The sequence below is a fragment of the Psammomys obesus genome, unplaced genomic scaffold (assembly GCF_907164565.1).
Source record: "Psammomys obesus unplaced genomic scaffold, mPsaObe1.curated_primary_1811, whole genome shotgun sequence".
NCBI lineage: Eukaryota > Metazoa > Chordata > Mammalia > Rodentia > Muridae > Psammomys > Psammomys obesus.
In genome coordinates, this window is record NW_026586173.1 from 1348697 (window position 1) to 1372735 (window position 24039).

The 24039-nt window shown below is 45.7% G+C and overlaps 1 protein-coding gene across 3 annotated transcripts in view; it reads right to left on the reverse strand.

Moving 5' to 3' along the window:
- Nucleotides 1-14367, reverse strand: part of Kirrel3 (kirre like nephrin family adhesion molecule 3) — a 545774-nt gene extending 531407 nt beyond the window's left edge. For all 3 annotated transcript variants that reach the window (XM_055601295.1, XM_055601297.1, XM_055601294.1), the window contains exon 1: nt 14026-14367. In XM_055601295.1, coding sequence (XP_055457270.1) covers nt 14026-14080 — 55 coding nt within the window. In that variant the 5' untranslated portion in view covers nt 14081-14367. The remainder of the gene's footprint in view (nt 1-14025) is intronic.
- Nucleotides 14368-24039: the final 9672 nt, after the last annotated feature.

Here is a 24039-nt window from a genome sequence, read left to right on the forward strand (position 1 = left end):
CCTTTGAGCACCACCGGTTCCCCTCACCCTCCTAGTGGCTGCTGGACTCAGCAACTCAGGCTTGTGGTTCTCCTTTGGTGATTTGGATTGAAGAAAGAGGCCCAGAGGCCTAGTGATGAGAACATCTTTTTTTTTTTTTTTTTATGAATTGAAAAATAAAATGACAGTAAGCAGCTAGCAGATCCCAGTTCACAATGAAATGAATATCAATGTCTATGGTGGTATTGACCTTGAAGATTTTTTTTTTTTTTTCAAAAAATAGGATGAGAACTCTCATGGTGCATTATGATAGACATTCTGAATCTCTTCACTATAACAAAGCAGAAAATCTCCCCTTGTGGACCTGTGCATCTCCAATGTACAGTGCTGAGTTTAAAATAAACATTCTAAAGTGCAGGTGAAGGAAATCTATGCCCCAGCTTAGCTGCATTCTTCCCTGTCATCACAGATCACCACACAGTTTCCCTGGTTCTATGGAGGTGGGACAGGGCTGAGAGGAAGGGCTCTCCATTTCTTCTAAGCGGTAAGGAAGGCAGTGATGTTGATGACAGCCTGGTGTAAGTGCCATGCCCCTAATCCTCTGTGCTTGATCTCATTGCAAGTTTTGGCTTCCGAGACTCAGGACTGAGTGTAACTCTTGGTTCCATTCTCTCCAGCTACAAATCACCCGAGGGTAATGTAATATGAAAACCATTAGCAGTAGCTCCCTTGAGTCACCTTAAATTCTCTGGTTAGGAACATCCCTCAAACCTCTGTGGGCTCAGTGTCAGCAGCATTCATGCAAAAGCCAGCGGGGGAAGAAGGTACAGAAGCCAGATTCAGAGCAAGAGAGAAGCATCCTCAAGTGTGTCCAGGTCAGGTGTGTGTGTGTGTGTGTGTGTGTGTGTGTTTGGGGGAGGGAGGGCTGTTAAGGTATAGTCTGCTGGGACAAGCCCCAGACACTCTGATTTAGAAGACTTGAGGACTGAGAACTCTTTCTTCTACCCACAGGATGCTGCAAATTGTGGAGCAGCTGACCTGCAGACTGCATGTTGAAAAGCACTATGCTAGAGAAGCTGGATGCCCTAAGAAGGCCTTTCTACTCCCCTGACATATCAGCATTCCTAGCTAAAAATACATATATTAAGTTTGTATCTACAAAGAGACGGGTATATGGCCACACCCCCCAGATCCTCTTTTCTCTGCAGTTGTGAATGAGGGAAGCTAATGCATTTCACATCAGTTTACAATCAATGACAGGAGAGAAAAGGATAATCTAACATAAAACTAAATAAATAACAGTGCAAAACTTTCAAGCATTTTCCCCACTGTGAATTTGGTTATTGATCCTAGAATGTCTTCTGATGATGAGAAAGAAATGTAGGTTTTGTATTATTTCATCAGGAGAAGAGCCTAGTAAAGGTTTCTGAATGGTATTTGATTTTGACCAGCTCGAACAGTCATTTTTGCCTATAATGCATGGATTTCTATCTGTGAATTCCTCTGCCATGGTTTGGTGAAGAGAAAGTACAAAGCAAAGCTGGAGCCTCAAAGAGGGGCATTCATGTGGGTGTGGAGCCTGGGCAGCCATTGTCTGACAATGCAGATATGATCATGTGCCCCAAGGAAGGGCTCGGGCTGTGGGATAAGAAGACAGAATTTGATGTCTTCCATGCCAACGTCTATCTGCCATGCATTCTCCCTCTGATTCTATCTTAAAGGTGCTTTTAAACTTTCAAGGAACTTTGATGTTTTGCTAGTTTATCATAAGTGTCTATCTTAAGCCAATATTACAATTTTAAGCATGGCCTAGGCAGGTACGTGCCACCCTCTGAAATGATTTCCAACCCCAGGTAAGCCGTCTGCTAAAGCCAAAGTGAGGAGAATTGTAAGCTGAACGACATTCAGGCTCGCCTGAGTTCCAAGACTCTCTCTCTCTTTTTTTTTTTTTTGTTTCTTTTTAACGACCATTATTAATCATTTCAGAACCATGTAGTCTCCTGGCATTTTTACTATTCCAGACTTGACCAAAAAAAAAAAAAAAAAAAGGAGGGTTCTGATGTCCTGAAATGCTTTTTTATGTATAATAGTTTCATTTTTTCAGCACACTGCTAGCACGAGCCTAACTTCTCCCTGAGCCAAATGGGGCTTAATTTTTTTTCAGTGTCTGCTGAAGGGGAGTTACGTGTGATAGATTCATGTTAAGAAATAAGTGTTAAAGTTTTCAAAACATCAAGCTAAACTGAAGCTAGCTGGTGAAGGGAAAGAGTGACAACATGCTATGGGGAAAGCACCTGAGATTCAGCCTCAGCCTTTTACCCTGGGGGACAGATTTCCTTCACTGTCTCAGCTCTTCCCACCCACTGTAGAAGTCTCAGTGGGAGGAGAATCACAGGCCACACTAGGCTTTCTGGCTCTTCCACACTCACACAGCTGCCAAAGCACCATTGTGACTGATACTCTTCCCATCTGCCTGACAGAAAGGACTCTCTGGGCCCTGTAACACAGAAACTTAGTTGCCATCTTGCTATCCTGCCACTTATTAGCTAGTTGTGTGAACTTCAGGCAAAGCTTCAGCTGTTCTCCTTAGCTAATGGGTTTAACCACCGGGCTTCATTTTGTTGCTATGGGGCCAAGTCAGAGAATGTGTGCAAGGCTTAACAAGGGACCTGTGCCCAGACCTCAAGGACACCTTTCCACAGCTGGCCCGGTAGTTACAGTCCCTATAAACATTGAGTGCTTCAGGTTTCAGGGTACAACGGGACACCAGATAGCAGCATTCCAAGGCCACTTCTGGTCTGACTGATTTCCGCACTGCTCCTCCCTTCCCAGTTCGCCTTTTCAGGGTGAGCTCTCAAAGCACTAATAGTAAACCTTGCCTGTGAAAAGAGTGGTAGGTGACCGAAGTAGGAGGCCAGGAGGATAGCAAGGCCAAGGTCACGTGTCTTATTGGTACAACAAGCCCTAATTTAGGAGGGGTGCCTAATATTTTCGTCAGGCTTTCAAACTATACACTAGGGTTAGAATGCTCTGTGTTCTGGATTAGGGCTTTGAAATTTTCATGCAAAAGCCTTTCTGCTTTGACATAAGATGCTTAGATCATCTCTGTGATTCACCACTTGATCTCCCTGTTTACTGAAGACTACATATCTTCTCTCTAACTCCGCTGCCTCCCAGCCCTCCCTGGAAATAGCAGTTGTAAAGACACATTGAGCTCACCTTGTTCCAATGAAACCAGCGCAGGACTATAATAGTGAGCCAGGTGAGGGATGCAGCCTGGGTTTAGGCAAACCTAACAGAAAAATCCCACTAACAACCTCAATCTACAGAATGGTCACATGACAGCTGGCGACTCCAGGAAACATGAGTGGCCAGTGCTACCAGTGGCGTGGGTTATGGAGACCAGGCAGGACTGTGGTATGCCCCTGAGACAGTGGTACCATCCTTCCTTCATCCCATCTCCACAATTTTAGTTGATGATGCATGAAACGATTCTGGGGCGGGGCTCGGAGACATCTCAAAAACCGGAGGGGCAAGTTGACACATTGGGGATTAATAGAAAGAACAATGGCAAGGAGTTCTTGGGACCACCAACACTCCGCCATCATCTGTCCTGCTGAGCTTGGGACACCTGCTTCTAGCACCTGGCACCTTGTCACCTCGCTAGGAAGACACCCTATCAAACAGCTGCAGTTGGCTAGTTTCCTCTAACGGTGCCAATAGAATTTAGTATCTTTAAGCAGAGGTGAAAGCAGAATGCACCTCAACAGCTTGCTCAGGAAAACAGGGATAAGGACACCCCCTTGCAGCATGGAAATAGCACACCAGCACTGATTCTTGGATGTGAAGCAGCTGGCATCCTGGAGAGGGGCAGGGGGTACAGGACTGACAGAAAGTGTACTGGCTCAGGGAAGGCCAGGCTCCTGTGGCCAGCCCCGTTTCAGGGAGGACCGAGATTCAACAATTCAGGAGAAGTATCAGACCTCACAGCAAGAAAATGCTGGTGAACTGAGATTGCTCGCTCCCCTTTGTGCAGCTTTTCCAAGCCCCTTTGGTCGCTGTTAATTGCACGCACCTAGCTCTAGCCCCTGTGTAGGAATTCCTCTGAACTTTCTACCTTCACTACCCAGTGGGCTCCGGAAAGCAGAGTCCAGCCTCTCCCTGGGAGCGGACTGTGGCTATCAGGAATGTGGTTTCATCGCCCTCCTACTTCATCCCACCCCTAGCTTCCCGCCTGGCTTCCGGGGGCGGGAAAGGGGGCAGCTCCAGGCCGTTCTGGTGTGCCTAAAACCATTAGGCACCCAACCCTCTGCAACTTGCTTTGAGCTCACTCCTTGGCTTTGCAAGCGCGGCTGCTGCCACCATCAGGCTGATTTCGGGACTGCAATCTTCGGCGTAGATCTGATTAAACATTTTGCTAACTCAGTTCTACAGTCACCCCTCTTAAAGGCTCAGCGCCCCTTGTAAGAAAATGGCTTCCGAAGAAGCCAGCTTCCCAAAGAGCTAGAGTTTAATTCAAACATGGAGTGGACCCCAGCATCTATGACCGAGGCGCAGAAAAGTGCAAGTCCCACAGTATAGGGAACAGAGCCACTCCGGGATTAAGTGATGGTTTCTCCTTAGACAGCAGGGCAGCAAGGCATCAGGAGAGGAGAGTCTTCTTGTGCAGCACTCCAAGAAAACTTAACTTTCTGTCCCCTGAATGAGTGCTTGCCCAAAGAGCCAACTAAACCCCAGAGTGACTCTGAAGCTGTCATAGCTCCTAGCATTGCCAAGGGTGACAGGTGGACTGTCACACTGCACCAGAGTGGAGTCACCTGTGACATTTGCAGGTGACTGACAGAAATGGGCACTGACATCCATTGGACAAAAGAAGAGCACAATGATTTCCTGAAGCCCAGGAGTGAGTGGCTTTCCAGGAGATGTTTCTCTTAGCAGCATCCCCAGTGAGCATTCAAGGTCTACCTTGGAGAAATAGCTTTAAATTAAACTTTAAGCTTCCCTGTGACTCTAGCTTGGGTGCCTCAACGTCTTTATGTACACTGACATCCATCATGTGTTATGTTTTTTTTTTCTCTCATTTTTCATTAGTCCTTATATTTCATCTGATAGTTTTGCATTATTCATAGACTTCTAGGTGCCCAACGGTGTGATAGACACCAGCGTGATTAAAAGGTAGGGTATTTTAACCAATTGATTACTAAAAAGCTCTCAACTCCTTGATTTACAGAGATGTAAAGGTGTAAGTGTGGATGGGACAGAGGAAAAGGAATTACACGAGTAACTTCCTGATTATTTTCCAATCCTGCCACTTTTCAGGCCACGGTGGCCTGGAAACCTTGAGCCTTCAGGGTAAAAGCGAACTTCAGAAATGTGACAGATCAACTCAGCAAGAGTCTGGAATCATAAAGAAACAGGGCTACAAGGTTGGGTTACCTTCTGAAGGTCAACTCTGGGGCTCAGCTCCCTGTCCTTCAGAAGGAACAGCTGAAATCCCTGCTTTGTGCTTGGACACGGATGATTACCATGAATTATAGGGACATGTCGGGGATGTTAGTAGTAGTGAGGTCCTGGCTTCTCTCTCCAGTGTGGAGAGGGGTGGGGTGGTTGGGGGTGGGGTGTGTGGGAACATGTTTTTCTTCCATTCCAGCGTCTGATCTTTGCATGCACAGTTCATGTTGACGATTTGAAGCAGCTTTAAGCTACCAGCTTCACTGAGAAGCATCAACACCCCCCCCCACACACACACACACACAAAGAAGTGAGCTGGCTTGGAAAGAATGGTCAGACGTCACCTCTCCTCTCCGGGTGCCTGATGCCATCCAACCTGCCTGAGTTGCTATTGTGATAAAATGAGGTATTGTTTGTGCAAATGGTGCGCTATAATTTCTGAAGATGTTCATAGATGCTAATTATCATAGCCATCGTGATGAAAACAGAGCTATTGTTACTACCATTGTCATCAACCTTGGCCAAAATAATTTTCTAGGTACCAAAGAGATCTGGAATGCATGATCTTCCTGCCAGGAGAACTACCCAGAACAACCCAATTGTTGCTAAGAGATAGGACCTGGGGAACTGTAGAGTTTGGTGCCTTGTCACCTTGTCCATGCTCATCTCCTTTCTTATGAGTTGTCTCCTGCATTCCTGATGAGCTGAATTTCTTCTCTGAGAACACTCACATCAGAGTCCTGCTCAACAGACTAGCCTCAGACAGGATGTTCAGATACCCACTGCTTTGGAAATGTCACTAGCTACTTCTTGCAGGACATTTGAGGGTTTTGTCCCCCACTGAGCTTCCTGCCAGCTGCCATCAGTCCCTGAAGAGAATAGGTTGCAGAAGACATGGGTAAATCTGATGATATATAGCCTCGCCTCCTGGATGAGAGGTTCCTTGGCATGGGAGACTTGGAAAGCATTTCTGACATCTAGGTAGAGCCATCTAATGTGCAACCCTGTTTTCCCAAAAGCCTACAGTTTGCTTCCTCTTGAGAACAAGAAAAACACTGCCAGAAAAATGCCCCCAAGCAGCTTTCTTTCTTTCCCTTCTGATTCACTCTTCTGCTCAGTGTTGTGTTCCCTCTGTCCCTGCAGCTTGCAGGGGGGCTTAAGAAAGAGTCAACTCCCATTCCCTATACCCTCCAACCACCCACAAGCCTTGCCTCCAGTGCTTTGGGCTCTCTGCATCTGAATTCCCTCGGAAGGCAGACCAACAGTTAACTAAGTTTCCCATTGCTATTCTGTCGCCCACTTCCCCATATCGGAACATAGCAGCCATAAAGGAAGATGAGCTAGAAAGAGGTAAGTGTACTTCCACTCAATTCTACAAGTTCTCAGCCTCCGGGAAGCACAGGGAATACCAAGAATAACAAGTGAATCCCCACAGCTCTAATACAGAAGAAATGGCAGACCCTAAGCTACTAAACATCTTTTTAAAGATACTGACTTCATCCTTCAACCCATCCTTAAAAGACGTATCATGTTATTCACAACCATGAGCCAGGTAGCTTTGCCCTTCCCAAGGTCCCCCTCTCACTTCAAACACACCCAGTCTAGCTCCTGCTGATAAATAAGTCACATTATATTCGGTCTTCTTGTCTGTGCCTACTCCAGGGTACAGCCTGAGCTACTTGCTTCAGGCTTTATCAAGAGCGCTCCTAAACATCCTCTAAGAGGAAGCATACATGGCCTCTCCTCTGGACTTCCTTTTCTGATGCCCTGGCTTGATCTCTGCTGTTCTTAGAGAACCATTCTGCAGCCTTTGTGGAAGTGTTGGCTTCTTGTGCAGAAACATGGCCTCACCTGTTTTCATATCAATCTCCGACACTGCTCACCTACCACACAGTATGCCGGCAGTAAGTACTGCCTGAGCAGCCACGAACTGAGCTTCACGTCACAAAATACTATTTGCTCACAAAATAAGGAGCAATCAGCTTCGTCTCCTGAGACATCGGGCTCTATGTTGCTCCTGAGGGGAAATGGGGAAGAGTAAAAGTCGCATGTGTTTAGCGTCCTATGTTCAATTCCCACCGTGCCAGCCACAGTCGAGAAGAATCTAAACTTGCAACAGCCATCGGGTGCTTTTCCTCAAGGGGGCAGGTCACCTAGACTAGTCAGCCTGATGTGTCTAAGATGGGCTCATGAAAAATCTGGTGGGTTTGGTTTCAACTGTCCAAAACCAGAATCGGGCAAATTTGCTTGACCTTGACATTAGAGACCTAGGCAGGTGAGCGTGTATGTGTGGAGGGCTGCAGGAGGGCACATGGAGGCTTCTAGGGTGCCAGGAAATGCCTTCCGGGCTATGTAGGAAGTGTCTGTGTGGCCACAGTTTTAGCCGGGATTCCCAGGAAGCAGTCGGCTGATTGTCTACCTCCCACTCAGTACAGCCTGAATGGGCACCAACAAAAGAACTACTTAAGATCCACCCAAACTGGCCACTCTTCCAAGGCCTAAGCTTGTTACCAAGAGTTACCAGAGAATGCTGACATTTATTTAATCCTCATAGTGGTGTTGACTGTGTACTCACTGAGACATTGTATGCTTGCGGAAGATATTTGTTTCCAAGCAGCTTATGCTAAATTGCCATGATATAAAGGAAACACTTGTCCAATATTGACATTTACTGACTTCTGGAAGTATACAGCCAGAATACTCACTCTTTACCTCTGGGAGAGGAGAAGGGGGCAAGGGTAAGCACGATGTTTGATGCTAAGCTTGGAAAAGCAGTCCGTGGAGGAAAGTGCATGTTGGTGTCTCCACAGTCTTCCTTCCTGTGTGACCTTTCACTCTATAGCACAGAGTGGGTTTTGGAGGGGTGTGCGAGTGAGGTCAAAGCTCTGTCATGCTTCCTACTAAAGCGATGGTAGAAAGCAGAGCACACCCTCCCTTGTGTGTCTGGGAGAGTAGCATTTTAATGATCTAGAAGGTTATCTATAGTCACACTTGATGTACATACTTAACTGGGTAAATACTGATTTCCCCTTAGGAAAAGAAAATGCCACACAATGACATATGGAATAGCTCTATGTGCCAGTGAAGTCAGCTCTCACTTCATTCCTTTGACTGGAAAGAAAGCTATATTCCCTTTGCAATGCGGGTGAAGCAGCAAGAATATAGGCATGGGCACTGGCTGGTAGAGAGCTTGTAGATGGCTCACCAAACTCCGGAGAATGGGCAGCCCCCAGCACATGGGGTGTTCATTGGTCTTAAGGGAAAACTAGGGCTCCCGTTGCTGCAAGGCCACCACCGAAGTGAGGCTTGCTGCCATGGTGAGTCAAGCATAGAAAAGGTGTGTTCATGATTTAATCTACCTCCCCTTCTGATGGATGAGAACATGGCTAGGGACAGGCACAGATCACCTTTGGGGCCTCTCTGTCTCTTGACTGACCCCAGTTTTAAAGATGGCTGGACTGGTTTCCACCTACAAGTCATCTCGATATCTTCCAAGGATAAGAACTGGTTGCAGCTGAGGTCACGTACATGCTGGCCTCACTTCTCCCACTGTCCCCATCTCCGTTAAGAGCCTAAAACAAGTATTCTTGGTCCTTCTCTCCACTCCTCCATCAAAGGCAATTCTATTTTTCTCATTCCTATTTCCAAAATAGTTTATCTTTTTTATCTCCTTGGAAGAAAAGTACTCCACAAATCAAAGGTATCATTAGTATTGTTGTTATTTTGCTATTGAAATCTCTTGAATTCACTCTGGATTATTCATGTGCTTTTTTTGGGTCTGCAATATAATACTGCCTAAGTCACCCCCACTGGGCTAAACAAAAATGAAAAATTGCATCTTCAGGCCTAATCCCTGGCTCCACCCCATCTCCTGCTGGCCCTGGCTTCCACCAACAGAGGCACACACACCAGGCAGGGCTGCTTCTTGGTACAATGCCTAGCTCACTGCTGCTATGCTCTGAGCCAGATCCTCCTTCCTGTACCCATGGCATGCTCTCAGTGCCATGCTTAGATGCTGACCCCCCTCCCCCTGCCCCTTACACCCTTGTGCCCCTGGGGAGCTTCTTTTGCATCCTCAATAGATCTGAGGTCTCCCTGTTTGGCAGGAGCCACTGAAGCCACCCCCACTCCCCACAGGCAAATCCCATTCTCCCCACCCAGAAGTGGGGAGTGGCCACACATCCTTGGCAGTGGTACTCTGACCTTTCAAGATAAAAGAAATGGCTCTTCCTCCCCTAGACATCGCGTCACTGGGGTGCCAGCAGCAGGGAGGCTCATACTCATCACTCACATCCTTGTTCCTTTTGTGACATTTCGGGGTGAGGACAAGTACCCCTCGAGTGGTTCACTCCCAGTTTCATTTTCTGATTCTCCCCCCAATGAACCCCCTTTATTCCCTCTTCATTTGGGGGGCCCTGTCTGAAATGTTTGTGCTCTTTCCCCAAGTTCCTCCCCTTCCCTCCTTTCCTCAAGAGAGCTCTTGGCAAATTCGAACTTCTTGCAGTGCCTCCTCTCCTCCATGCTTCCTGTCACCCCAGGGCTCCTGCACCATGGCCAGCTCTCCTCACCCACTCTGTTCATCCTCTGCCTGATGCTCTTCCATTTCCTTGGAGATTCAGGTAGTCCTGTAACTCCGCCACTGAATGGCTACTTTTTGATGTGTCCCAATCATCATGAGAGCATTTATTAAGGAGATGGATCCCAGACTGATCTTAAGCTAGGAGACATCATTCACAGGAAAAAAAAAATGAGCATTTCTTTTTAGTCTAAGCATTCAGTACAGCAAGGAGCACAGGCAAAGCATACACGCATTCTGGGTAGGACAGAGTTGGAATCCTGTGAACAGGCCATCACTGGACAGGACAAGACACCCTGGGAATGCCAAGTGGAATGCCAGTACATGGAGAAAACATTTTTCCTAGAGCATGTTCAGGAGCAGCTACCATGTCTGCTCCACTGCACTTAGCCCAAACTGTCTCAGAACCTAAGAAGCAAAAGAAGCAGGGAGTCTTCCATCCTGCTGAGACCCTATTCCTTCAAAGTCACCTAAGATGTGCATGTGCAGAGTAGATGGAACAAGGCTGGAAGATTAAGGAGGGCATAGAAGGATATAGTTGTGCTGAACTGAAATAATAAAGGGGGAAATGTAGCAAGTTCTAAGTTTATGGATGACAAGGGAATCGATTCTTCTTCACCCAGGGGCAGAACATACTGGTTCTCTGCAGGAGGCAAATTGTGCTGTGACATTATCCTTCTCTATACAAAGCATGGCCATCCTGACAGCTGAGGGAAGAGGCATCCCCAGCAAGAGAGAAACCCACAAATAGCACATGCTGGCAGCTCTCCATGCCCTATTAGAAGCCAAAGCCAGAGACATTGGCAGGGCGGGAACAGGAGACTGTCCCTTTGCCTTAAGAAAGAACTTTCTTAAGAACTACCTTAAGAAAGAACTTTCTTTCTTACGTGATCCTGGTCTACATGAGAAGCCCAAACGTTAAGAGAAAGAGGCAAAACATTACCGACACCAACTATATGTTAGCTTCTGCCCTCTCTCAAGGGTTGTGGAACAAAGTAAAGGTGAATCATAGTAAAAACAAACAAACAAACAAAAAATCGGGAGGGGAAAGATGATTGAGATAGACTTTAGGAATTTACCCATAAGCAAATGAAAACTTCACAACACTGCGGTGCTCTGGGTCCTGGGAGAAGAGCATGAGAACTGCATTCTCAGAACTCCAAGAAGACACACAGGTTCTCGCAAGGATAAGTGCTGGGTAGCAGGTGGCCATGTCACCACTATGCCATATATAGCCCTAATGAGACCCCTGACTCCATGCTCCTTCTGAGTTAAGGACAGTTCTGACCCTTTATGCATTTCTGTGGGAAAACATTCAGAAGATTCAGTGTGGAGAAGGCAGGGTCCAGGTGAGTGGTTCTCTCTCTCTCTCTCTCTCTCTCTGTGTGTGTGTGTGTACGCATGCACGCGTGCGCGTCAACTGTTGTTAGAAAATCACAGTGGGGGCCATATAGAATCACATGGGCTAGTCCTTCCATGTCCTGTTGAAGGTATATCTGCTCCATGTAATAATTTGACCAGTACATGGCACAAGGGTATATATAAGTATATATGTACATATACATATATTCATATACATATATATACACATATATATACATACACACACACACACACACACATATATATATATATATATATATATATATATATATATATACATTCAAACAGAATCTTCTGGGACATTCACAATACTCCACACAACATCCATATTTCTACAGATGTATATTAGGGAAGAGAGATGGCTCTGAGGGTAAACGTACTTTCCACCAAGCCTGATATACTGAATTTCACCCCCAGGAACTACATGGTAGAAGGAGAGAACTAACTCTCCAAGTTGTCCTCTGACATCCACACATGCACCATAGCATGCCCTGCCTGAGAGAAGGCACACAAAAATAAGTAGAGAAATGTAATATAATTTTTAAGTGTTGAGGAATCAAGTGAAAAGATCTTGATATCACAATGCAATGAACCAATCAAACATCTCTCCTCTTGACTGTATGGCGATGCCCTTAGGTTCATGATTCCCAGTGTTCAGGCTACCTGGGTCCACCTTGTTCTCAGTGTGCTCTTGAGGATGCATTGAAATTCTATGGACTATACATCCGCTGTAGGACATTGCAAGCCAAGTCCAGAACAGCAAGAATAAGGAGATGATACAAATTGCATTGTGGTTTCTTTCTACTGCACTCAGGGCTAAGAATGGACGAAACAGAGCATTTACCCTTGGTAGGTAAATATTTAAAGATTCATATGAGGCAGTCAAGAAACAGCTTGGTACTGAGAAAGGGATAAGCACAGTAGAAAAATACACTCCGCAATGATTCAGTCAGGCAGGGAAGCACTTAGACACCTATCGGCTTCTCATGCCTATCTGAGAAAGTACTGATCAAGCTTCTAAAAATACAAGAGGGACAAAAACTTGCATGAGGTCCATGAGTGTGAAGGCGTGTGTGTGTGTGTGTGTGTGTGTGTGTGTGTGTGTGTGTGTAGTAAGATCCCCTTCTCCTCTCAGGATTTCTACAGGAAACTTCCCAAGTGAAGAGGCAAGAAGAATGGGAGTCAGTATATGTGTGTGTGTGTGTGTGTGTGTGTGTGTGTGTATGTGTGGAGTGTCTATATGCAGGCACGCACACATCACTGTAGCCAAACTTGCATCACTCTACAGCAGGATTCTCGAATGGCTCTTGTTCACCCAGCCTGAAAACTTGAGGAAATAATGTTTATCTTCATGTTGCTGTAGGGAGTCCTGAGGAGATGAACACAACCATCTGAGTGTGTGCATGAACTCATTATAAACCTGCACATATATGCTTTACGCATACTTCTAGGAGGAGGGGCCCCTCGAGTCTCTCAGGAGGGGTGACCGCAAAGTTTGAACTGCACGGGTAAGGGGGAAATCTACAGTGATAACAAAGCCCAGGGGAAGGGAGGAGGAACCCTGGTTTTGCTTATATTTGGCTTCTCCTGACGAGAGAAGCAGGAAGACACGCTGTTTGCTCGCAAAGGCAGCCACCCCATGGTTATGTGGTGCTTTCTCGAAAACTTTTACCCTTCATTTAATCAACAGATGGACGTTCTCTGTTGTGGATTTTTTTCTGAGAGTCCAAGAGCTGTGCTGGCTGGCACAAATGCTGCCTCAGATGGCAGAGGCGGCATTGGCATTCCAAAAGAGTGGGAAGGAACCGGTTTACTTGGCCCCTTCAATCTCAATTCCACAGGTGACTGTTGATGCCTTTGGCTAAGTAGGCACCTAGTTCGGCTCCCTCCATCACGACCAGCCCCATGACTCTCAGTAGCAAGAAGCCCAGAGGTAGCAAAGTTCTTTCTAGAGAGTCCACCTGCTAGGCTTCAGAAAGGAAGCAATCAGCACTAGGGGCGAAATTCCATTTCATACACTGAATCCAGCGCCTGGTAGGATTCAGAATTCAGCCTTGCTCAGAGAAACGAGTGACATTCAATGTAACTCTTTCCAAGCTTTCTTTTCCCCAGTCACTGTAAATATCCGCCTGAGTGCGTTCCGTAATCGCGTCTTTTTCTGCAACCGTGCAAGCCTCGTTCAGCACTATGGGCTTTAAGCACACCGGGGCAAGTTAGCTCTTCTTGGAACCGAAATCTCCACCCACGCCAGGCTCCCCTTCTCCAACCCGGCTGTGAAGGCCAGCGGGATCCCAGAAGTTCCTAATGGCCTATCCACATGGATACTACCTAATTAACATACCGGGTGCATAAAGAACTCATCAGCATCGGAGAGTTTGAGTTGGATGTGGACAGGAGATTGGAGAAAGTGCAGCCTCCCCTGTCCTTCCAACCCCTTCTTTCCGAAGACAAACCAATCAACAGTACCATTTTGTTGCATTTGCAAACGAGAAGCGACGTCCCTTCCTAGCACTGGGCCGGCACCGAGACCCTCGGTCAGTGCGAGCTCCCGAGCCTTGCCCACCTCCCAACCCTCAGCCTCCCGCGCCCTCCGCCGCCGCCGACTTTGCTCCAACTCCGGCGCGCCGAGTTCCTACCTTGACTGAAGAGGAAGAAGCAGAGGAAGAGCAAATCCAGCTGGAAAGGTCTCATTCCTCAGCGCGCGGGCAGCCGGCTGGGCAACTTGGGCGTGCAGTTAGTTTCTCTTCAAGCTCGGCGGCTAGGCTCGCGGTGCTCAGCCTCCGCCGCCGGTCCTCCCGGGTTCGCGCCGACCATCTAGCTGTCCGTCGGTCCGTCCCTCCTCCGGTCCGCTCAGGTCTCTGGATATCTGCAGGCAGCCAAAACCAAATGCTAGTTTTCAGCCGCCTCGGGAAGCCGGGATCTTCAGCAATGTCCCCACTCGGAGCAGATCCATTCTCTGGCTCTTGGCATCCCAGGCACACGGCTTCCTCTGGCGGGCTCCTCCCACAGCGAGCGAGCGAGCCAGCAAGCGAGCGAGTGACGAGTGACAGAAGGGCTCCTTTCACAGAAGCTGGGGCGGGGGGAAGAGGGAGGGGAAACAGGTCATAATTAAAGAGGAAACACTTGGAAAGGGGGACGCTTTGCAAAACGGGAGGGTTGCAGAAAGGCTGTGCTTTCCTTCTTTACCCTAAACAGGGGCACATTCAGCTTTTGTTACCATTATTGACCAGAACGCATAGTGAGCACCGAGCGGAGCTGTGACTTTTTCTTCACGCGATGTAATGTTGTTAAACGGGAGTGAAGTTACCGATGATTAGACTGGTGCACATGCAACAAAATGTGCCCGCCTTGCTGTTGCCCTAGGGACTGGCAACTGGGCTTAAAGGGAGTAGGGAGAAGTCAGGAGGGGTGCATCTTTCCCCAGCAAGGACCTGGCCAATGTGTGTGCCCAAGGCTAGGTAGTTGAAGAGATAAGCACGCTTTGCATTTGGGGGGGGGGGGGCTTTCCTGGTGTGTGTGTGTGTGTGTGTGTGTGTGTGTGTGTGTGCATGTGTGGTGGGGGATTGGGGTGGGGGTGGGGGGTTGATAAGCCCCCTGACTGTTTGGATCTTGGTTTGCTTTGCAGTGCTCCAGAGGAAACAAAATGCAGGAACAAGAGCCAACGCAGGCAGGGTGGTGACACATACCTATTTATTATTATTATCCCAGTCTCTACCTTTCCTAACAAGGACAAGGAACAGTATGTCTTTGCATTGAAGCCTCTCCCCTAATGAGCACTCCATCACTCTAAGAATGCCTTTTCTCCAAAAGGTGCTGTGAGTCTGATTGCCAAGGAGAGGCCAAGGTCATAGGCAACCGTTTTTTAAGAACCTGCGAGTCTTTTTACCTGTCATGAAATCCACACTCAAATCAAATTCTATTTCCTCCAGGATATCAACATGAATTTATCTAGGTCTATTTGCTTGATGGACATTTAGGTATGCCTAGAATAAGCAGGCCATGGGGGAGAAGTAAAATAGACCATGCCTCCAGGAGCGCAAGATCCAAAGCGGAAGTTGAGTACACACAAGACACTAACTATAAGTATCTTACAAAGCAACCCATAAAAATATGCAGTGTTATATACAGTGGGTAAAGGGGGACTGAAAGGAGAGAAAGGAAAAGGAAAGATGCTCTTTCAATGTCTGCCGTTCAACATTCAATTATAAAATCAATCATTACTTTCTGCAGTCTTTGGACCTTAGGGAGTCCTTTTAGGAATCTCTTACCCTTCAGTATTACAGAAACGTGGGCTTTGCTGACTGCAAGGCACATTCCAACTCTGAGTTTCCATGTGGATGTTAGCTAAAAAAATGTATTTTAGATTTTATGAACAACAACAACAACAACAACAAAAAGGAAGCAGGGGCACGTTGCCTAAGTGTGTACTGGTAGGAGCTGACACCTGGCATTTTATATCAAAGATATATAAATTAGTAGGCGTATGCTTTGTTGACTTTTCCATTCTTAACATAATAGTTTATTTAACCACATCTCTCAGAGGTTGTTAAACATATCAAAGGGAAATTTATAAGAAAGCTGTTTGTGTGTGTGTGTGTGTGTGTGTGTGTGTGTGTGGTGATGGGGGAAGATGCTGAATAACAGGCAATCCCATCAGCCAAATAAGCCACGAACAGAAGCAACATTAGTATGGCCTTGGTCCATTAGCTTGGAATAAGAGATAATGCAATAAAACACAAGAGGTAAACCAGACACACGCAAAAGAGGAATAATAATCCAAAGGAGCATGTGCTATATCATATATGAAGGGCGTGAATTTGGTATGTATAGCGCCGTACATCAGTAGTAGATTTTCACTAAATATTCAGGGCCAGGGGAGATGAAAGTTCTGAGTCCCACTTCAAAGGCCAAACCATGCAGCGAACGAACCCGCTAGGATGTAGAAGGAATGTACCTGCCCAGGCAGCATTTGATGTTTTAACTAAAGATTTATCCTCTCAGCTGTTGGTTAATTTTCATTGCAAGCTTCTAAATGGCCCGCGGCCCAGGTTTGCTTAATTCAGCCGCTCTGGGGAAAATATTAGAAAAAAAAAAACAGGGTCATGGGGCCAGTGAAGTGTGCAATTCACGGCCGGTCAACAGACACACACAGCAGTGTCTGCGCACCACTGTGGGAAGGTAAACTCAGTCCTGGGAAGAGAGGAGTGGGAGTCCAAGGTTGGGAGGATCATGTTTTTCTTTCGCTCTAGTCTCCAAGTCCCTCCTCTTGACCCCTAAGCTGGTTGCGGACCTCCCCTTTTCCAGCCAGGCGGGTCGTGCGGCCCCCCCCCCCCCCCCCCCCCGCCGCCCTCCACCCCGTTCATTCTCTTTCCTCAGCCTCCGGTCTCCCGCAGAAAGAGAAAAACCTTGGATTAAGTAAGGAGCTGCCTGCCTCTAAAAGGACCAGGAGGCGTTTAAACCCTGAGTGCCGGAAAACCAACGGCAATCTTCCGCGGCCACCACGTGGGACAGAGGGAACGTGAGCGGTACCTGCAGGACCCACAGGCTGCCGGGCTCTGGCGCCGGCCCCGACGGCGGCCCGGCCATCTCCGCCCGCGCAAGCTGGCGGCCTCACCTCCTCCGGGGGCTCGGTTAACCTCCTGGCGCTGCAGGATGGCCTGCTAGCAGTTCCCTGCCAGGGAGGAGGGAGGCAGGCGGCGAGAGCACGGCTCCACCTGATGGAGAAGCGCGGAGAGTCCTTAGACCTGGAGTGCGAGTCCAAGGGATGCAAGGAGAACGAGCACCATCACTGCAGGCAACCTCACCATCTAGGGGGTGACACGCACGGGACGGGGTTTCAGAACACACAGCCTATGGAGCTAGCAGCAATCCAGAGACAGCAGAAAACCAACAACTTGGGAAGCAGCCCAAATTCAGCTTTCAACGCGCAGAAGACACCAGGTCTCCTTGGCGTCCACCGTGCAAGGCTGAGTCCCTCGCCAGCAGGTGGCACCCTCTCCAGTCTTTCTTTTCCAGGCTTATAGCCTGGAAGGGGGACTTCAGGCCCAGATCCCCTTCCCCAGACCCGTAGCGCCAAGTGCTCCCACCATCATTTACTTTCCTGCGGATCAAGCAGGAGGGGGTTTCCCAAAGAGCGGCATGCAGCTGGGTGCCCACAGGGAATGCAGCTCCTGGGTCTCCTACTTATTGGTCATGAAGTTGCAGAGGGGCCAAGCCCAACTGGATAGCTTCCAAGCCCCGATCTCTGGCAGTGAGCATGTCCTCCTGGTCTTTTTTATTTGTTTTATTGTTTGTTTGTTTTGTTTTTATTGACATCAAAAGAGTGTACTGTTGTTCTATGTCTTGAACAGGCTGGCCTTCAGTCAGACAGACCCTACAGACTCAGGTTTATTCCGGTCCCCAGTGGCCATCTTTCAGTGACTTTTGTGGTTCTCCATCTATCAGTAACAATTATTTTCCGGGTTCTCTGGAAAGGCTCGTTTTGAGTTTTTACTGGCTTTTTAATAAGACAGAAATTGCCCTGAAGGTCGGCTATCAAGTATCGTACTTTCTAGATGGGACCAGGTTGATTTGCCTGAGGTCTTGAAGGAAACTGCAGAACTGAAAGATGACAGCACACAGACCCTCTGTGTCCCTCCCTTCTGGCACCCCACCATCACACACTGTCTTGATGTTCCCCGCTGTACCCTCGGGACCCCTAAGGAGAAGGAGTCAGCACAGAATTCCCAGCTTGTTACGTCTTTACGAGAGACACATTGTTACACACCACATCATTCTTTTGATTTTTACACCCTTCTGCCTGTACTGGTCGAAACTCTCTTGCCCGGAGATTTAACACATTTTGAAGGGGTCTCTACTGGGAGTTCGGTGTAAGCTGACTCTCCATGCTTAGTGAAGTTAATAAGATCTGTGAACTACATACACTTCCAAAAACCAAATGGTTTGCAGAGGCCCTCTCTGCGTGGCAGACGTCTGATTCAGGCAGGGACAATCTTCCATCCTATTTCTTTTTCATTTCTCTGAGCCACATTTCTTGCTCACACCAGTGTAGCAGGATTGTAAGACCTTAACCCCTGTTCTCCATGGTGGGTCTGTCTGTGGCAGTGGAAAGGGCCTGAGGGACCAGGTGTTCAGCTTTTTACAGTATCTTCCAAAGCCTAAGCGGTCTGTCTCCCCGATTCACGATTCACCCAAGATTAGGTCCAGCTGTGTGGGTCGAAATCCGCCTCTGTCCTGGCCTGTGGCCTGGACACTGCTAACTGCTATACATATTTAATGAACATAGGAATTTCTCCTTCGTTTATAAAATAACTAGTCTGAGCCTACAGATCTTTGAGTTTCCCCTCAATCCCAAACCCCTTTTGTTTGTGAGAGGTCACAGTTGTCAGCATTATGAGATTTACAATAGTGTCTCCAGTGCCATCAGTGTTAGCACAGGTTATTTTCAAAGGTCCATTCCTGAGAAATTAGCTGCAACCATAAAATCTCCTGGGGCCCCTCTGATTTCATGAGTTCCAACTTTCTCTCAACCGCTTCATGTTCACTGTGCTCTGGGTCCACAACTTGCTTGTGTCTCCCCCTCCCCCCTCCTCATCTCCCCCCATCCTCAACTGTGCTCACATGCAATCTGGGTTCTGGATTCCAGAATAGATTTTCTTCAACATAAATCCTATCATTATGTTGAATGCAAACCCTTTATTAGCACAAGAATGATGATGGCAGTGTGGCTGATGGGAAAGGAATTCCTTTAAAGTCTGTGAAGACCAAGCGCTGTGTACTTGATCCTAACATGAATCACATTTTACTGCAAAATGTATTTTCTTTGATACACTAGCTGCTCCATGCATGTAGGAAGAGTGTCACTCTAGTTCACTTGCGTCTCTGCTCACTCTGCTAGGCAAGAATCACCAAACATACTGCTGAATGAGTAACAAAGCTTCACCTAGTGCCCCACATCTTGCTTCCTGTTTTCTAAATCCAATTTAACTTCATCCTCACTCTGTTATTAGACCATTGTCAAATATCTGGCATGTGCCTGCCACACTCTGGCTGTATTTTATGGGGATGGGTAATGAATTGAGCCTATATATAGTTTGTGAAATGTGGAACACACTTTAAGATGCATGGCACTATAGAAATGAAAGATATTTTTATCTCCTGAACATCATTCTGCACAAGAATATGATTCTCTGGCAATGCTGTTTAAGAACAATAGACCTGTTTAGCCTTGACACTCTCATGCATTCAGGGCACTGGGTTCCTGTGGGAGAGGCATTATCTCTCTCAGCAAAGGCCCAGAGAGTATACACTTTACAGGGAAGAAAAGACAGGGAGAATGGTATAAAAGGAGGTGGTGGTTGCCGCACTTTGTTTCATTGCTGGCTGAGTAGACAGGTCAAGACCTGCATCCAAGCTCCAGGGACAGCAGTGAGAAAAAACCTCAGCATCCTTATTCAGAGATTGGAAGAGGTCTGGTGTCATTTTGGAGTATGGCATGGGCTCTTTTTGTGTATACGAATAGGCTAATTATGTAGAAAATATTGGAAAACAAGAATGAAATTCCTGTTATATGACTAATTTTGGTATTCAAAGTCAGAGAAATTATACTGCACTTCTTTTTCTCCATTATTTTCATGATATCCTAACCTAAGCCTATGTTATAAATTGTTTTCTGCTTTATATAATTTTTCTTTCCTTCTTCTTTTACTCCCTTCTCCCTTCATCCATCCTTCTTCTTTCCCATATTCACATAATAAAATGATATACTTTCATAGACAAGATATTAAAATTATAATGTGCAAAGTTACATAAGTTATGTGAACATACTTTAAATACACACACACACACACACACACACACCACTCTACTGTTTACATGCTATCAATGAACCAACATTCCAAACTCCTCAACTCAAGGCCCAACTCCTTTCATGTCTACCCAAATCTATACACCCTCTCCTTGTGGTATAGTTCCCAAACATATCCCCCACCCCTGTTTAACCTGATGTTCTACTGCATAAGTCTGTTTGAAATACATTTCTGTAATATCTCCTCATGCTTAAAAATGGAGAAAGTAGCCATCTTGGTCTGTTTGGGAGGCTGGAACAATATCCTGCTGGCTGATTACTTGAACAACAGAAAGTCCTTTTTCCATAGATTTGGAAGACTAGAAGTCCACTATCAAGGTGACAAAGAGTCAAGTTCCAACAAAATTCTCTTTCCTGTATTGTAGCCAGCTATTTTTTTTTTTGTTGTTGTTTTTTTGCTTGTTTTGGTATGTACTTCTTGGCCTTTCTTTGGATTTGAGACAGTCTTCTTTCTTCTTATGTGGCCACCAACCCTACTGTTTTGTTACCTGTACCTCATGACCTAATTTAGCTTTATTGCTACACAAAGACTCTATCTCAAAATAGGGTAGTTTTTATGGTAAATATTCGAGGGGACATAATTCAGCCCATCAAGTCCTTAAACCTAAGCACACATTTCTATGTCACATTGTTTAGAGCAGGTCAAGCCAACATGCTTTTCTCGTCACCATTCTCTTTTGTATCCTGAACTTTAATTGTACCAAATTACTTTACTGATTTCAATCAACAGTGAACTCATCTACACTGTACAGTTAGCTGTACTGTTTCTTCTCCCTGATATGCTTTCTATCTCCCGGTTACTTTATTCTGTCCTGCCAACAAATGGTAGATGTTCCTCGAATCAGGTGTAATGCGGTGCAATTCAGCTTTCTGTTACTTTAATAAAACACAGAGATAATCAACTTAAAAAGAGACAGGGATTATTCTGGCTCACAGTCTTGGAGACTCTGCTTTGTGATCAAAGGCTTCATTGTTTTGGACCAGTAGTGAGCAGTACATTATAGCCGAAGTATGTGTCTGGACAAAAATACTCACCTCATGAGCCAGGAAACAAAGAGAAAGAAAGAGAGACCAGTGTCCCTTATAAAAGCATACCCCCATATATGACCCTCAGTGACCCCTGCTCAAATATTCCACCTCTCATTAGCACCATGTGCTGGAGACCAAACGATGATCACATGGGCCATTGTGAAACATTCAGTCCAAACCACAGCAAATGCCACTTGGGTGGGCTTGCTTCTCTACTTCTCCCCTTTGGCCATAAAAGAATAGCTTCTTTGTAAAAATTAGCTTTTATTTTTGTTATAATGTAATTGCATCCTTTCGCCTTTCTTGTCTCCCTTCTAAACTTCCCATATACCCTACCTGCTTTTTTTGTTTGCTTGTTTCAAATTCATGGCTTCTCTTTTTTATTACTATTATAACACACACACACATTACTAAATGCATAAATATTAGCTGCTCAGTCCCTATACTGTTATTTATATGTATGTTATTAGTAGCCTCTTCACATAGATATTTTTTAATGTCCTTATAATCTCTTGTTATACAACTATTAATTGTAGTTATTTATTTTCAAAACTAGATGTAAGATCTTCAAGACTTAGAACCATTTCTTTTGGCTATATATTTGCATATCCCAGAGTAAATAAAACTCAATGTCTGGCATATGGTGACTGTTTGCTAGGTAGTGTAAAAAGAAACAAAATTCAGCTAAAAGTACTACTGTCCTTTTTCTATCCACTTCATTGAATACCTATGTTTTGAAATTCTTTGTCATTCAATAGCTTTTACCTAACTAGAGCCAGAAAAGTCCACATTTGTCTACTGTAGCCAGATGCATCTGAAGGTTGGAGAGAAATATTTCTGACTATATTTTGAACCCAACCTGAGTCTCAGGCAAATATGGGATGTGATGCCATCAGTATGTATACATCACTACCTACATCTAGCACTCAAATAAAAGGAGAATTTCTGGTTATTCATATTGCTTAACTACACATCCCCAAACCCGCTCAGAAGCTGTCACACTCTATAACAATTATGCAGACATAGGTTCAGAGTAAATGAGGAAAACCAACATTAATTTTCCCCACACTAGAACCAATTTGAATAGAGTTGATGGTTCAGTGTTTTCCACAAGTCTGTGTCTCTTCTTCATCTTTTCAGCTGCTGACTGGCTGAGATCGGAAGTCGGCAGTAACAGAGACAATGCCTCCTGCATCTTGCTTTTTTGTGCCAGCTCAGTACAGCTCCACTTGATTTTGACTTTTTTTTGATCACATAAAAATAGAGGGTAAGTATAACATGGCAAATCTCAATGTGAGGTCCTTGGGCTGCAGCATCTGCATCCCTGTGTTATGCTTTGAATATAGGATGCTCCCCCACAGGCTTGTGTTTTCTTATTCGGGTCCCCAGTTTGTGGTACTATTTGGGAGCGAGGCTTTAAGAAGCAAATCTTTGCTCAAGGAAGCTGGTCACTGGAGGTATGCCTATGAAGGGCATGTCTTGTCCTGGCCCCCTCCTCCCTCCTTTCCCGCTGCTAATGAGAGAGCAGCTCTACTCTGGTGATGCCCTTGTACTATGTTGTTCTGCCTCACCACAGCTGCCCAGCATGGACTAAGACCCCTGAACCTGTAAGCCCAAACAAACCTTTCCTGCCTTAGGTTATTGCTCTCGGGTGTTTGTCACAGGGACAGAAAACAAAACAAAACAAAACCCTGACTAATACCCTGAGAAATTGTTGTAATGTGGAAGCTGAAGGCCTCCACTGGCATGCCAGAATAAAAATCCCTGATTCTGCATTTTAACAATCCTGTCAGATCATTTTGATGTGCTAGAGAACTATTGTTATGAGCACTCCTGTATACCACCACACCTAATACAGTAATAATGAAGCTGTTATACCTATCTTCCTTGCTTCCTTCCATCCTACTGGATCGTTTTTAAGCAAATTCAACTCATATATCACATACTTTCATCAGCAAGTATATTCCCACACAGTCAGGGCTTTTAACATAGACAAAGCATAATACTTTACTGTTACATTTGCTAGATCTGGGGCAGAATCTAGATGATCCATTCTTAGAATATACTCAATAGTTTTAATATAATAGTTGTTGGTCAAAAAGTCATCTCAACTAGGTAAGGCAGAAAAAGATTCTTTTACTCTTGAGGATTAAGAATTTATAACCCAGAGATGGATATCTGACCATTATGGTGGGTATCTCAGACACTTGGGGTGCTATTACAGAATATCATAGACTGGTGCCTTAGACAACAGAAATATAATTTTCGCCCTCCAGAAGCCTGGCAATATGTCTATTCCTAACATCAAAGTATGCATGTATATAGCTGGTGTCTGGTGAGGCCTTGCTTCCTTGCTTGACAGTTGCCATCTTCTCATTAGTTCTGTTCATGGGAGCTCCACACTCGTGACCAAATTACTTCCTATGGGTATGAGGTCCTTCGTCCCACTGCCATCCAATCGGAAATTATTAGAATTTTATTTGGCTTTCTCTTGGGTGGGGAGAATACAGATGCTCAGGCTATACCGAAGAGGGAAATACATGTACATCAAAGAATCGGTCCCCGTTTAGGGTCTTGTTGGAATAATGTGTGTCTTTGGCTTGGAAGAGACTGAATCTAAAATGTGACTCAATTGTCTAGCCAGAACTGGGGTATATTTACAATATATCTTTATGCTCCTTCACCTGGTCTTGTTTTGGTATGTTTGCTTGTATATATATATATGTATATATATATATATATATATATATATATA